Genomic DNA, 16687 nt, shown 5'->3' with positions numbered 1-16687 from the left:
ATTGAAAGCATGCTGGTTCTCAAAAGAGCACACTGCCATCTAGTGGCGTTCATACAGAACTCATTGTCAGGCACTAAACCAGCAGTGTGTCTTCTACATCCACTCAGTGTGTTTCAGTGTGATTGCAGGAGAAGTGACAAATGCAGTTCATTCTAATAATACAAGCTCTCTGACTTTAGAGCAGTAATCAGTATATTTCTGTATATTAGTATATTAATGAGATTGATGGGAAAATTGTCTATAAATAATAATAGAGCATTATAAATGAGATACTGTTTATGTGGTTCAAGCAGCTTCAGTTTCTTAAGCTGCTTGAACCACATAAACAGTATCTCATTTATAATGCTCTATTATTTATTTATTTAATTAATTTATTGAAAACCTATTACCACAGGGTTACTATAATCTGAGTCTAAGTCAGCAGGTATTGTCACTGCACCCCATGCTCTAGTTAATTTATTGTGTCATTAAGGTGTATAATGACTGTGCCAACATATTTACTTAGTTGTAGTATTAAAGGTGTTTAAAAATGTTCACATTCTTAAGCAGTTTGCTGTTAAGAGTCAATGGAATCAAGAAGATAGTATGACAATACCTTAAACAGAGTATAATGACCATTTATAGTGGAAAAGGATATAGGAAGGTATGAGAGTGCATTAAAAGCACCAGAGAACACACACACACACACACACACACGCATATATGTGTGTGTGTGTGTGTGTGTGTGTGGGTGTGTATATATATATATATATATATATATATATATACATATATATATATATATATATATATATATATATATATATATATGCAGACACACACAAGCACTTAAAAGTTATTGCAAATGGAATAAAAGTCCATATATATAGTGCACTCGGAAATACTGTTTTGACTGTCCACTAAGACCATAACATACACTCCCTGGCCATTTTGTAACCTGTGCCTCGTATTAAACGTCTCGCGTCTTTCAAATAAAAAAGCATAAATAAAGGAACATTGCACCTACGAGCCAAGCGGTGCAGTTGATCGTGATTGGTCGAGTTCTGTACAACGTCATCCCAGAGGCTGATTGTGATTGGTGAGCACGCCCAGTTCACGACGCGCACGCGTGATAAGTTTGGAAGCAGCTGTTGAGCGGTGAAGCTGCGGTTAAACGTGTGGAGTTGTGTAGTTTCGACGCGTGTTGACACGAGCAAATGTTTTCTTTTCATGGTTTTAAGAGGGCTGAATTAACATTAAAACAAGCCTGAACGTCTTTTACTTACGAGTGCACCACCAATAGGCTCGCACGTGCAGCCTAAATGTATACGGTGTATAATGAGAATTCCAGCCACAAGATAGCGCTTTAGGTAAACAGACAGACTGCAGGCATGTTTTATGAAGATTAAAGAAATGTGACAGGAAAATATATATACACACCATACCTACAGTTGGTTTTAGAGTGCACTGATGACCAATGACTGCCTCAGCAACAACCTCATACACTTTAGTAATTGTGCACATAAGAAAATGATGTTATGTTGTGTTATGTGCTTAACATGACGTCATAACATCAAATATTCTAGTAATTCTAGTAATTTACAGTCCTACAGGAGCATCTAATAGGCAAAAAAAAAAGCTAACTGAATAGCTGAGTAGGTTGTGTCATAGTAAGTTTTAAAAAAAAAAAAAAAAAAAAAAAGTGGCAACAGTGCTTAAAAAAGACACCATAGAGATCCCACACTGTGCTGAATACCAGAAACAGCTTATTATCATATTGGACAAGTAATAAATAGTTTAGTGTTCAGGTTAAGATTTCTTCCATCATATAGACTAGCAAACCCAGTAATAAGGCCTGTTCACCAGTGCATTACAATTCACACCTGATGAACACGAGTGCTACACACTTTCACACACTTTCACACACGCAGCAGCACCGCAGAGCTGAAGGTCAGAATTCACTTCTCCAGTGCACAAGTCAGCTGGACAGATATACACACTGGACATGTAACATTCATGAACTGATAAATACTAGGGAGGACTTTGTGTAGCTGTGCTGTGCCGCACTGATTCCCTGTAAACACGGTTTGGGCAAACTGACGCGTTTTGCGCATTTCCTGCACTGTAGCGTTCACACACAGCTGGGAGGAGGGGGGAAGAGGCAGGGCTGCAGGAAACCGAGCACCGATGAACAGCTAAACGGCCCGGGAAGCTGAAGAAGAGCGAACGGAAACAGCACCTATCCTCGACCCTGAACCATTTCCCTTCATCAGCTGGAAGAGTGTGAAATAAAGCGTTCCCAAATGTCCGGAGGACAAGCTGGACTCCGTCCCGAGCTCCGGCCTGGGGAGGAAGAGTAGGAGAGGATTTCTACCCCTCAGGAGCTCCAGCTCGGGCATGTTTTTGCTCTCATGCAGAGATCGAGGTGCGGAATCCCCCATGTGAACATCAGCACGGTTCTTTCCCCCTTTGACGCATTGATGATCGAGCTGTTTTTTTTTTTTTTTAAATGATCTCGTTTCATATCGCATATATGTGCGTGGAAAACGACTGCAGAGAGCTAAAAGAAGTGAAACCCTGCTGTCTGTGCTGCCTGTAGGACTGTCTGTGAGTGTTGGACTGTTCATTTTAACCGGGTTGATTGTGTTTCATTGCTTTATTACAAGTCCAGATTTTCTCCAGCCGCCCTGTTGAATAACTCGCCCGAGTGACAGGGGATTAAAGGTGCAGTGTGAGGAATTCACTGCATTCATCACGCCACCATGGTGGTCTTCAACGGGCTGCTGAAGATAAAGATCATCGAGGCACTGGACCTGAAACCTACAGCCTGGTCTCTGAGGCATGCCGTGGGACCGAAGGCGCAGAGCTTCCTGCTGGACCCGTATATCGCCCTCAATGTGGACGACTCCCGTGTGGGTCAGACATCCACAAAGCCGAAGACCAACAGCCCTTCATGGCATGATGAGTTTGTAGCTGAGGTGCGTGACGGCCACAAAATTGAGCTCTCGGTGTTTCATGACGCGCCCATTGGCTATGACGACTTTGTGGCCAACTGCACCATCCAGTTCGAGGACCTGCTGCAGAACGGCAGCAAGCACTTCGAGGACTGGGTATGACCGCCCTTCCTGGCTTCCTTCCACTCTCATATCATATATGCATCATGCCACTCACCTAATAAATCCTTAGATTTTTTTCTTCCCCATGCATGATGCATGTGCCAGGGGTTCATACCCCTAATGCAAGCAGGTTTGCTGTAGCAGCAGAGAGGGGCCTCAGATCAGCGTTTACATAAACCGGTTGCATAGAGACTGTGAGAGAGGGTGCTTTCTGTCATAAATATTCCCTACAGCTGCAGAGAGCCATATTACCACCGCTGTGCACTCATGTAGCCTGATAGTAAACGGCCAGACAGGGCAGGATTGGCGAATTGCGCAATCGTCTCGAAAGCGAGACAGGCAAGATGTTTGTCTCATGTAGGTACAGGTGGACCTGTTCACACTAATGGAGTTAGCAATTAGATAGAGTTAGAGAAAAAAGAGATTTAAGAAAAGTGGGCTGATGCTTCTTGTTGCTGCAAGCATACTGTATGCAGTGGTATCTGTTGCTTTAAACACAACACAGTCCTGCATTAATTAATCCTCAAAATGAATGAGTAATGATTGGTAATTTGAGCAAAAATATTGAATGCAGTGCTTTAAACTGTGATTAATCATTGCTTAGTATCTTGTAATATCACATGAATGAATACACATCGCATTTGAGAATTATATTAATGTGGAGTAAACATTTAGTACGCCAAATAAACTCAAACAGGCTTACCATTTGCCAGTGATATATTAGAAGTAAAAAAAAAATGTCTCTCTCTCTCTCTCTGTCTCTCTCTCTCTCTCTCTCTCTCTCGAAGGATAATATGACAGGTGTACAGTATGTTTTAAGGCTTGGTCATACTGTGGGCCTTGAGTTTTTGCTTACTTATTCAAGTCATACAAAGAGGTTTAAATTATTGATGTACCTCCATCAGATCCTGATATAAGGACGTGCTGCTTTCATAACACTTATTTTACAAATTGGACAGGCAGAAGATTGGCAGCTATTGTTTTGGCACAAAGCTAGGACTCCACCAATTACTTTTTTAATTTCGGGTACGTTCCCAGTATGCGTGTGTGTGTATTGACCAGTGCCAATGCCATCCTTGCAGGAACCAAAGTGCCTCTCTGCAAGCTTCTGTTGCTAAGTTTAGTGAACCATCACAGGCATGATGATGGTGTGCTTTAAGACAATATGTGTCCTCTGTTCAAGTGTAAGGTTTGTGTCAGTCAACATCGTGAGGAGTTCACGGCATAGGCAATTCTTGCCCCGTTTAATGGGGCTTCAGTCCTCCTATTATTCTTAGCCCCATAAAATGTAAAAACCTATGCTGTTAACTTGCTTTCTTTGAGCAGTCTTTTTTTATCTAAGCATGCAAGCTGACAAACAGCAGCACTGAAATCTGCAGACTGTCCTCCAACTCCTCCCCTTCACTTGTGATTGCTTGTTTTGAACTGACCCAAAGTGCCTAAGCTTTCCAGAATCTTTGTTCATACTGCTGCCCCACAATCTCTCTCTGCTCACTGCTGTTGGACCTTTCCAGGACATTTACATGGATTTGTTTGTGACAAATTAAACGTTTTCGCCTTTGTAAAAGAACTTGTCTGGTTGGCTAAACGTAACACAGCAGCCGCCCTCATTTTAATTTGAGTTTCGCTAAACCTTCGTGTGCTTTGGCAGAAGTCTGAACTATAGGCAAGGTGGAGTTATGTGGATGACTTACTAGGCAGCTAGGCAGCAATCATCTGGATATATATTATCTAAAGTTAAAGAAAAAATGTCTATATTGTGGTCTTTTCTAATGCTATAGTATTGCAGCAGGTTGTATCACCCACACGTTGAACATTTATGCGTATTGCACATAGCATGGCATGAAGACAGAGAGGATAAGACAAAGACACACCGTATTCCTTTTTCCTTTTTACCTTTTAAAATCTTCTTTACATTCAAAAAATGTCAAAATTAAAAAAGTCAAAATGTCTGTTTGCGTATGATGCAAACACTGAGCAGAGGAGGGAGGAGGTGAAATGAGAGAGAGAGACAGAGCAGGATGGAGAGGCCACAAAGAGAGAGATAAAGCAAAGAAAAAAGCCCAGTCAAACAGCATGTGAGCAGTATCAAATCTCTAAGAGGGAGCTTGTAAGTAGCCTGAAGTACTGGCTGTCTTTAGTGAAAAAAAAGCTCCATGAGCAGATTTTAAAGTCACTTTCTCCATTTGCATTGCATATGGAGGGGCAGTGTTGTTTTCCAGTTTGAGAAAATACCCTTGAGGTGTTTATGTTTTGGGAAACAGAAATTGAATAATTGATGTTAATCAGTTCAAACCTTTTAGATTTTTTTTTGACCTACCAGCTAACATTGCATACGTCCTGATGGAAAGATATATGATATACTGTACAAGCGCACACACACACACACACACGCACACACGCACACGCACGCACACAAAAAGTAAGTGTGTCCTTCTGCATTCTGCTGCAGAAGTGTTACTGTTTTCTCATCGTGTGCACATCATTTATTCTCATTTGGAGCTGAGCTCTCCTAAGGGTTAAACTTTAGGTTGGATCCTACACTTTGTGCTTCTTCTTCGAAGAGGATTTCGATGTCCTAATCTGACCTTCACGTTATTCTCAAATGCACATACAAATAGAGCAGCACTGAAAATATAGATGGCCTCTGAAGATGTGGCTCATGTGTATGTTTAGATTTAATCTGGAGGTTTAGTTTTGACTGACAGTGCATTAATGTTGAAAAAGAAAAAAATGTGTACATAAATACATTTCTAATGATTTTCTAATAGCCCCAAACAATCTTTGTAGTACAACATGACTGTGCAGAATGCCTGATCACTCCCCTGGTAGTATAGGCAAATTTGAATGATCTTTTCCGACAACAAATTCTAATTCAGGCAGTTATAGACTGATAGTTACACTACTGGTCTGCTTTCTATCTAACCATCAGAGAAAATGATTTTTTTTTTAATTCGATCATGTGTGTATATATGTGTGTAATGGAGAGAGAACTGAAAGTGACAGAAAATGTATCCAGTCTTTTTGCGCCAGGAGCAAGTTGAATATACTGTAAGGTATGTGATGGTTGGCTGCTTACTGCTGATTTGTCCATAACTGGAAATTCTCTTAATCGTTCTTTTCTTGGGAAATGTACATGCATGCAGAAGCGTAAACAAAATCCCTTTTACCTTCCAGATTAAACCTTTCTTTATCTGTTCTCCACTTGAGTTTGTCATTGTGGTTTTTTTGTATTATTACTTGCCAGGGGGTTGTTGTTCATTGCAGGCTGCTCTGTGCAGGAGCATTTCATGACCACTCACTTTTGAGTTAAAACACCATAACAGGACTCGCTGGAGGTGTGACATGTGAGATTTGCCGGCTGTGTAAACTTTAGCAGGACCATTTTATTCCCTCTTCTTTCCCAGCTTGTGTGTCTCTGTGTCTCTTCTGTCCTCACTCATGTTACTATGTTAGTATGCTATACCTGTCAAATATTCTTCTTAACCCAAATAGAGTAGGTTTCATATGTTTGGCTGGCACAGAGCTTTTAAAACATGTTTTTAAACTACCAGTACTGAAAGTTGAGATCTATTCTTAAGAAAATTGAGATCTATTCTTATCCTAACATTAAGCATGGTTGATAGTCTTACTGAATTTTACCAGGATATCATGCATTTTATGGCACTCTATCCAAGGCAAGGCAAGGCAAGTTTAGTTGTAAAGCACCTTTAAAAACAAGAAGTATTGACCAAAGTGCTGTAAAAACATGCAAACAAAATCCCAAGATAATAAAATAAAGTTAAACTAAGCTGATAAAAAGATAATAATAATTAAAAGACAGATAAGATACAAAATTACATAAGGTAAACAAATTAAATAAATGAAAACCACAGAGAAAATGCACCACTGCTTCAACCTAAAAAGCTAACCTAACCATACACCACACATCTTACAGCCAGGCATAGGCCAAAGAGAAAAGATGGGTTTTAAATGGGACTTGAGTGTGCTGAGATTTGGAAAAGACCTGACTGAGAGGGGTAAACTATTCCACAGTCTTGGGGCTGTAATCCAAGACTAAAATGTATGTGTACATGAGATATGTACATGAAAATTACTGTAGGGAACCAACCAAAGGCAACATAGCAGAGCTACTCTGATTAATAGATAACTAGGCAAAGGAGTGATTAGCCTGCTATAGGTTATGTCATCTGTTGTCTTCGTCCTGGTGAACTGTTTAAACTGTGATATTAAAAAAACTCTGCAAAGTTAAGAACCCTATGTAAACACTGATAGGAACTGATAAGGTGTAATTTAGGATCTAAGTATTCTTCTAAGTATAAATCTAAATATTTAGATTTGCTTTCTTCTTCTTCTTCTTCTTAAGGAACATCTTTCTGTGATTACTACAGTATTGTGCCATATTGAATAATACACCATATGGCCAAAAGTTTGTGGATCCCTGACCATCACACATATGTGCTTGTTGAACATCCCATTCCAGACTTATTCCCCGCTTTTTTGTTATAATAACCTCCACTCTTCTGGGAAGGCTTTCCACTAGATTTTGGAACGTGGCTGTGGGGATTTACGCTCATTCAGCCACAAGAGTATTATTGAGGTCAGGCACTGATGTTGGGTGAGGAGGCCTGGGGCAGAGACAGCATTCCAATTCATTTGAAAAGTGTTCAGTGGGGTTGAGGTCAGGGCTCTATGCCGACCACTCAAGTTCTTCTACTCCAGCCTTGGCAAACCATGTCTTCATTGACCTTGTTTTGTGCACAGGGACACTCTCATGCTGGAACAGGTTTGGGCCTCTTAGTTTCAGTGAAGTGAAATTCTATATCATCCTGTACATCCTATACAATTGTGTGCTTCCAACTTTGTGGCAACAGTTTGGGGAAGAGTGTGATGGTCAGGTGTTCACAAACTTTTGGCCAAATACACAGTAGTGTGTTTAAGATAAGTAACTGAATAATAAGCCAAGACATAAATGGATTATACCTGAAGACATTATTCCATTTATTGGAGGGATATTACCTTTTAATAAACTTGAAGTTATTTGCTTGCGTTATAATATTGAAAATGTTTTGCTACTCACCTTAACTTAGAATTCATATGAGTGGTGATAGTATAGTCACTTAGACTCAGATCCACTAGCCATGACTAACGTTGAATTCTTGGCATTTAATCCAAACTACTTTTCATTGAAAACAGAAGTCTTCCTCCAGGAAAGGCACAAAGCAATTAGAATGAGTGTAAATCGATTCAAGGCAATGAAGAGTTGCTGCCAGACACTTGAAACTCAGTGGGCGACTTGGTCAGGTAGTAACTTGCTGTTTGCCAAGACTTCCAAAAAACAAGGTGGAGGTGGATGGAAGAAAAGTGAGCCTGGTATCTTCTTAAAGCATGTTGGATGCAAAATGTTCTTGGCAAACTGAGCAAGAGCAGATAACACAGGTCCAAATATGTATGGCACATGTCTACACTTGCAACCTCCTCCACACTGCTGACTCAGGATTTAATGCCTCTCATTTGAGTTAGTGTCTATGAGAAGGAGAGTTTGTGTGGATTCCCATTCATATGCCTTTCACTTTACAAGCCATTACATGCATCTCAGTTTGTTGCCAGTTTTCAAGGAGTAGTTTCGACTGAAACTTTTCTCAGACATCTTGTGTGAAGTCTTGCATTCCTTACTTTCTGTCTATAGTAGGTGTGTGTTGGTGATTTAGTGTAGAACTAGCACAGAGTGGGAATATGTGACACACTGTAGCAACATGCCACATAAACACTAATCAGCATATACGGTAATTAAAGTTTAACCTTAGTCAACATCTCCTTGTCATTCTTTAATAATTTCGGATGCTTTTTATTTCTTACTTTCCCCAAGTTAGTACTGCACAAATCAGTATAGTATTTTATTACACAAGCCTCCAAACTAGGTTCAAACAGAGTTGAAACCGAGTGTCTGATACATTCCTCTTTGTCTTTGTGACATTACGCTGTATCTGTAAGTCTGTAAACTGATTATTGCAACTGTAAAAATTCCTTCTCTCAGTGTATTTAATTCAGAGGCAGGTGAAAGGAGAGGTATGTGTGCTGTATCCATGTGCTTTTGTCATGTATTAATCCTGAAACCATTATGTAAATATTGGGAACCGTTGACTATGTAAAAGTACTGGATTGGAGTCGCAACATGTAGTGTGGGTGACATAAGGAACATGGAGTACAAACACTCAGCACAGCGTGTGAGACCTAGGTAAAGACACAAATGAATGTTAACAATTAACAGACTGTTAACTCTTAACCAGAGAAAAACAAACAACTGTACTGTTCATTCTCAATTACACCATTTTATGTTCATAAGCCCCATATCCCAATAATGTTTTAGTAAAATCTGCACTTAAACACAGACCTTCCCTTAAAAACACAGGCCCAAATGACCTCCAAAGTCCCATATTTTCCCCTTCCACTAGCAAGAACTTGATCCTTAGTTAATTTCAGTTTTCCCCTATTTTTTTCTCCCAGTTCCTTCTTAAGATTGTGACACTACTCAGTTGTTCTGATCCTGCTATTTCTCTCCTTCCTACCCTTTCATCCTACAGTTTCAGTTTGCATTAAAGCTTACTGGTAATCACTCAAATCCTGTACTTCTTCAATGGTCATGATGGTAACTGTACACGAGGTGCAGATTTTATTCTCTCATCATTATTATCATCATCAATTAAAAAAAAAATGAACCCTACCAATAAGCACCCGGAAACTCCGGAGAACACTGGGAAAAACCCACAGGTGGAAATGCCAGCAATTTCATCATAATTAAACACTGTAAATGCATCACACAACATAGACTTTGTTTGTCATCTGAGCTTCATTTCTGAGTGTTCGAACATGCCCGTATGGATTGCAACCCTAATTGGTTAATTTGTTTTTTTTTTTTGTAATTTTTTCTTTGTTCAGTTGGCTTTTGTGTTGAGAATAGTTTGTAATGCTGACATATAGTTCACCAGAGGAATCAGTTCATTAACTAATTCACTCACAGGTGACATGGTGGTGCAGCAGGTAGCGTTGCCGTTTCACAGCTCCAGGGTCCCTGGTTCAATCTTGAGCTTGGGTTACTGTCTATGTGGAGTTTTACATATTCTTTCAATGATCATGGGTTAGTCGGTTTCTTCTCAACTCCCAAAAACATGCCAGTAGGTTGACTGGCTAAGCCAAATTGCTTGTAGATGTGAATGTGTGTGTGCATGGTACCCTGTGAAGGACTGGTATTTTATCCAGGGTCTTAGCCCTGCCTAGATCCACAGCAACCTTGACCAGGATAAAGCGATTACTGAAAATGAATGAATGAATTTATTCATTCACTCATTCTTTTGGCTTGTTGGTTAAGACTAGCATGTAAAAGCTGTAGCGTTCTCAGAGACAAAGTGAGAGGAAATAATAATGCGCTCAGAATATCTGATACTACAGTCACTGGAAAAAGGATGTACACCCTCCTTCGATTCTGTTTTTATTTGTTGGGGCCTAAATAATAATTATGTGGTCCTCACCATCTTCTATAAACAAGCAGATAACCTCAGGTGACAACAAAAAAAGACAACAAATTTCATTATGTAGTCATTTTTTTCCAAAAAGAAAACTAACATTCAGAAACCAGGTGAGAAAAAAATAAGTATACCCTATAATTCACTAATATGTAGAACCACCTTTAGCAACAATAACATGAAGTTTTCTGTAGGGATTTATCAGTCTCTCACATCATTTGGCTCACTCTTCTTTACAACATTGCTTCAGTTCATCGATGTTTGAGGGCATTTGTTTATGTACAACTCTCTTAAGATCCCACCACAGCATCTCAGGCCCCCTTTCTCCCCTTTTGACAGGGTGCTAGTGCGGGTTCCTGGCCTGTTCCAGTTCTTGAACCGTTCCGCGTGTATCCCCCACAGAGAAGGCGGTTCCAGGCCCGAAAGATCGGTTCTATCCCTGCCCTAAAAACTTGCTGGACTGGAACCCCAGAGCCGGTTACATCATGGGGCGGGTGCGGTGCAGGGGCAGGGAAATGTAGGTTCACCAGGAAAAATTTTCTGAATGACAACAATGTTGGTTGCTAGCTACCGCGCTAACATCTCCAGTAACTACTGAAATAGAAAAAAAGACACAAAATGTCTGAGAAAGTAGTTCAGCAGTGGCCTATGGAGGAAGTGTGCGTTCTGCTTCCACTGACAGTAAAGACAAACTAGAGAGCTCACAAAGGGAAAAAAAGGTGTATGAGGAGATACGGCAAGAAATGCTCAACACTGGCTTCAATTGGACAGTTGAGCAAATCGTAAACAAACTCAAGGAAGTAGCAGTAGCTCTTGGGTTTTTCTTTATATCTCTGAGCATTAAACGGTCTGACCTTGGATTGCTTGAAGGCTCTCCATTTGTAAACAAGCCTTCTCACTGTAGAATGGTGAATTTCAAATTGTTTGGAGATGGCCTTATAACCCTTCCCATATTGATGAGCAGCAACAATTGTTTCTCTGAGGTCATTTTTCTTCTTGGCAAGATCTGGACACACCTGAGTGAGCTAGAACACCAAACCTTCCTTGGATAGGCTTAGGACTGCAATTCCTATGAACAGATTTGCAGTCAAGTTTCCATCATTGGACAGTTGATAATTTCAACAAAATATACTTCAAGTTAAAAATATACTGAATTCAGAAATGACTCTGATGCTCATATTCATAAGCTCAAACATATCTGATTACACAAGTGCACGTGTTGACTATATAGATTACAGTTATAAAAGTGAAATTATTTACAATCGTGCTATCCGGTGTCAGAGTTTTTCCTTGTCCTTGTCTCCTCTGGCTTGCTCATTAGGGATAATTTATAGGAAATTTATATCCCAAATTTTTATATATATTTGTGTATATATATATATATATATGTATTATATAATATATGTTTCTGTAAAGCTGCTTTGTGACAATGTCCATTGTTAAAAGTGCTATACAAATGAAATTGGATTGATTTGAAACTGCCAAAAGTTCTGCTTTTGTAGAGGTAGTCACACTTCTTGACGACTAACTAATCTTGTGCATTTCATTAGTAACACCTGGTTGCTAATTACTCTCTTAGTGATTGTGGAAGTAGCAAGGGTGTACTTATTATCTCTCACCTGATTTGTGAATGTTGGTTTATGTTTTGGGGAAACAAATGACTACATATCGAAATCTGTTGTGTATTTTTGTTGTTACCTGAGGTTATTTGTTTGTTTATAGAAGTTGGTGAGGACCACACCATTGTTATTTAGGCCCTTATAAATAAAAAAAGTAGAATGAAAGAGGATGTACTTCTTTCCCCATGACTGTATATGATACTTTATATAACACCATATGAAGGACTACCACTGAATGAACGACTCTGGATTTGATTCCAGTTCAGTGTTGTGTGCTGTGTATTTGTCACGTGTTCAGGATGAGATTGTCAAGAATCAGTTTCGTTTGTGTGTTGATGTGTGGATTGTATATTCACTGTGTGACATTACACTGATGGAGTGCTGTGGGTGGAGTGAATTTGAGCGGCCAGCATTGTGATGTGTGGCGTCACCGTGAGTGCTTCACCCTGAGGCTGTGACGCAGGTTAAGTTGCCTGCAGAAACAATAGAGCTGACATCTGAGCATGGCACAGCAGTCTGACAAAGCCCCTCTCTCTGCCAGTCTAAACTCACCCACCCAGACCCTGACCTTGCCCTGCATTAAAAGCCTACTTTCCGCCTCTGTCCCTCTACAGAGAGAACGGATTCATGACACTTCTTCGATATGGGTCTAGATCCTTATCTCAAGACCAAAAGAGAAAGAGCTGAATTTATGCCTCGATTGTTGTACGTTGAGAGTTTTAAATGAACTGTTAATCGAGCTTATGACATTAGTTAGAGGATTGTACATGACAAATACTTGTACACATTTGTATTGTTGCTCCTGTAGTGATATGATGTTAATTTGATGCTACATCTTTTCTACCATTCGACGACAGTGGTCATCGAGCAGTAAGCCAGTTCAGGTGGTGTGTGCACATCCGTTCACTGTCATGCTGATATTTGTAGCCTCACTCTGCTGTTGACAGAAAAGTCTGATATAAAACGTCAAATACGATAGGAGCCCCTCTTAGCCTGACCTGCTTTCCCAGCGGGGCTGCGTTGAGGAGTGGATAGTGGTGTCCTCCTGCTGGCCTGAAGGAAGCGGGGGCCAAGAGGTTGCTGTGGCCTGCGCTAAAAATACCAGCACTATGTTTGAGTCACACGGTAGCCTCGGCTTCCTGTTTTCAGTCTCCCACGTTTACTTCCCAGAGAGATAGCGACCGATCTGGGGAGGGGGAAAAAGAGTTGTGATGTTTGCAGTGATATTGAGGAATAAATGCTTACTCATCAGCGTTACTTCCCACCAAAGTTGGGCAGAGTACAGTGAGACAGACAATCAAGCGGAACAGTCGAAATTGCTGATCTGTGATCCTGTGTTGTAGCATATTCTACAGGACTCATCTTTTTGATAGGCCTAAGTAACGATGCATACCGCTTCTCTCTCTCTGTCTTAGTAGGATTTTAGGGTAATAAGCTAACTGTCTTCAATGTATGAATGCATATATTAAATGCTTATGAGCAAGAGCTCATGCTTCTGCTCCCAGGCTAAGCCCCTTGTCCTCACACAGCGTCCCAAGATCTTGGGAATCTTATTCTTGAAATAAGATGTCATTCATTCTGAGCCACTACAATACTTTAGTAATGGTCATAATGTTCTTATGCCTTTCATCTCCATAATTACTTTTAGTATCAGTTTGATTTCACCAATATGTCCTTATTTATTCTGATTGAAGGTGAACACCCTCATACTCAGAATAAATACCATTTGTGTGATTCATTTTGGCAAGTGCCAACTAAAACAAAGTCAACAAGCTGGTGAAATGCCAGTAGTATGCTTTGTAGTAGTCATGTATGAGGTCTTATGGTTGTTTACCTCTTCAGCTCCTAGTATACACAAGTCACATCATGTTGACTATGTGTGAGCACAGTGAGCTAGACAAGCAGCCAGTTTCCTTGACATGGATTACAAGGACAGGTATCCCACACAAGGGTTTGTCCAACTCTTCCCACACTTGAGTGTGTATTGTAATCTATTTGTGTGTTATTCATGTAATAGTAAACCTGATGTAAATTTAGTATTTACATCATATTTACATATTTGCTTTGTTGGTCTTTTGCTGGTTATTATACAGATAAGGTCTCATTGGTAAGCTGTGGCTCCCTGTTCAAGTCACAACCTGTAGCAAGTATAGTAATGAAGCTCCGGTGTGTTGTAAATAATTCTTTGGAAGACACTTCAGGAGCATGCTGTGGATTTTATATTTCTTCTTCTTCTTCTCTCTCTCTCTTTGTGCATGTGTTTTTGACTCACTTGGTTTTTCACAGTTGCACACAGATACGCAGAACCACTCTGTTACACAAGTGCAGTGTAGTGAGAGGGAGCGAGAAAGCATGTTTTGTCAAGTTCAGCTAAAGCATGCAGGAAATGATCATGTATGTAATTCTCATTTACAGTCTTCTTGTTATCTGTTTTCTGTGATGTGCTTTAATAAACACCTGTCTACTCAGCTTTATTATTATTACAATAAGCAATGTAGTAGATTTAAATGTATTAATACTAATATGTATTAACTTCATTAATTGAAGTTCTAGCAGCTTCCACCAGTTAAACAAAATCAAAATATCACCTGTGTTTAAACATGTACATCTGACTGCAATATGAAATATAGAAATATTGTATATGTGCCAACTGTAACAAAGAGATTAGAGTTGGCATGACTAATAATTTTCACTAGTCCACCAGTAATTAAAAAAAATAGTTGACTAGTCATCTTTTCCATAGTTAAAGCATAAACCTTTTCAAGACGTCATTATTTTTGACTCATATTTGTGCAGCAAATCATGCCTAAAACCACACTTAACAGCCATACACAGGATGCAAATTACAGTTCCATCTTCAGAGCTTTTTTAGACTAGTCTGGTAACAATGAAAGTAAATGAATTGGTGTAATACATGTGCAATATAATAAATCTATGTGTCATATTATACTATTTAAGGACATACCAGTTCTTAAAATGCACCCTGTTGCCGGCTCAGCTGAAATCGCTGACTCTGAAATTGAGGGCTTAATGATAGATGGAGGATGTGATGTCTACAGCAGCATCTGGCAAGTTTTTCCACTATGTTTGACTCCAGCCTCAGTAGTGTCCAAAAACTTGTCTGGATCGTCTTCTTTGAACTGGCCTGCGCTACTGATTTTACTCTGTCTGATCTGACATTCTCATGGACACATCTCCATTTCATGCAAAGTGTTAGCAGTTCATTAAAGTAATAGTAATAATAATAATAATCATCATCATCATCATCATCATCAACATAAAATTAAATACTTTTCCCAGCGTAGATTTTGTGCAGTTGATTGTATTATTGGTTTCATCTAGTCTGAAATATTTTTACACTAACAAAGCACATTAACCTGTTTTAAATCTGTCTCTCCACGGTGGCAACTAGTGAATGTCTAGTTGACTAGTCAACTAGTCTATGAGATCCCCAAAAACTGAACAAAAAGACAAGTTTATCAGGGCAGACCTGTGTCTCAACGTATACTTAAATTGGCTTCCAGTTGTATCTGGCCCCTAACAATGATGGTTGCAGCTTTGCAATATCTCAATAGATAGCAACAGCGACTAATGTGGCTTCTACTGCTTTTATTGTGTCTATGGGATATATGAAAGTTTTGTTTTCTGTAACACTTTACATGTGTTTCACTTTGTAGGTGATAAAAAACCCCCATTTTCTACCCTTCTAACCTTTGGGTTTTCCCCTTACAAGGATCATCTTTGGTGCTGCTTGAATGTTGTACTAATGTTGCTCTTTTAATTTGAATGTCTTTTTCACTCAGTTGTCTTGAATCATGCAGTAGCCTAAAGATGACTTGTCTGCCTCCCAGTGCTTTCATTCTCAGTTACTTTTAACTTGAGATACTTGGGCACCATGTAGTACTGTGAGATATATTGTTTCGGTATTGTATTGAAATCGCCCATGAATTATAAATGTGGTCTAGGCTACTGTTACAATAAAAGCGAATGAAAGAGCAAAAAGTGTTATTAGCAGCTATTTTGCAAACACTACCAACAAGAAGAGATTTGTTTAGTAAGGAACTGACATAGTGTCTGATTATATGGCCAACTGGCATAGTGTCTGATTATATGGCATGTATTACATGCTATTAACCTGGACGGTGAAGTAAAAATGTTGCCTGTGTTACTTATCACTTAAATGGAAGTTGAGGGAAATTTTTTAAAAAAATGTGTTTTTACTGCGTAACGCACATACAGCTGTAAAAATAATTACAAAAAAACCAACACTGTGCATCACAGTGACCACAGTGCTATAAATTTTCTATTGTAGGGAGTGTTTAACATGAAGAACATTTTATTACATTATTGCAACTACACATCTCATTAAGCTGTAGAGATATCTGATTCTGTATAGTCTGTAGCTAGATCCTTTTTCTGAAAACTAGTTTTTGGGATGCATTGAGATGCA

General features: G+C 39.5%; 1 protein-coding gene across 2 annotated transcripts in view; it reads left to right on the top strand.

The window, feature by feature from the left end:
• Positions 1 to 1012: 1012 nt before the first annotated feature.
• The window catches only part of prkceb (protein kinase C, epsilon b), an 88410-nt gene continuing 72735 nt past the window's right edge, over positions 1013 to 16687 (top strand). Inside the window, exon 1 of one of the 2 annotated variants that reach the window (XM_026942151.3) lies at positions 1013 to 3089. In XM_026942151.3, coding sequence (XP_026797952.1) covers positions 2742 to 3089 — 348 coding nt within the window. In that variant the 5' untranslated portion in view covers positions 1013 to 2741. The remainder of the gene's footprint in view (positions 3090 to 16687) is intronic. The other variant, XM_026942143.3, reaches the window with a different exon arrangement.

The sequence above is a fragment of the Pangasianodon hypophthalmus genome, chromosome 3 (assembly GCF_027358585.1).
Source record: "Pangasianodon hypophthalmus isolate fPanHyp1 chromosome 3, fPanHyp1.pri, whole genome shotgun sequence".
Taxonomy (NCBI): Eukaryota; Metazoa; Chordata; class Actinopteri; order Siluriformes; family Pangasiidae; genus Pangasianodon; species Pangasianodon hypophthalmus.
This window is presented reverse-complemented; position numbering and strand designations above follow the sequence as displayed.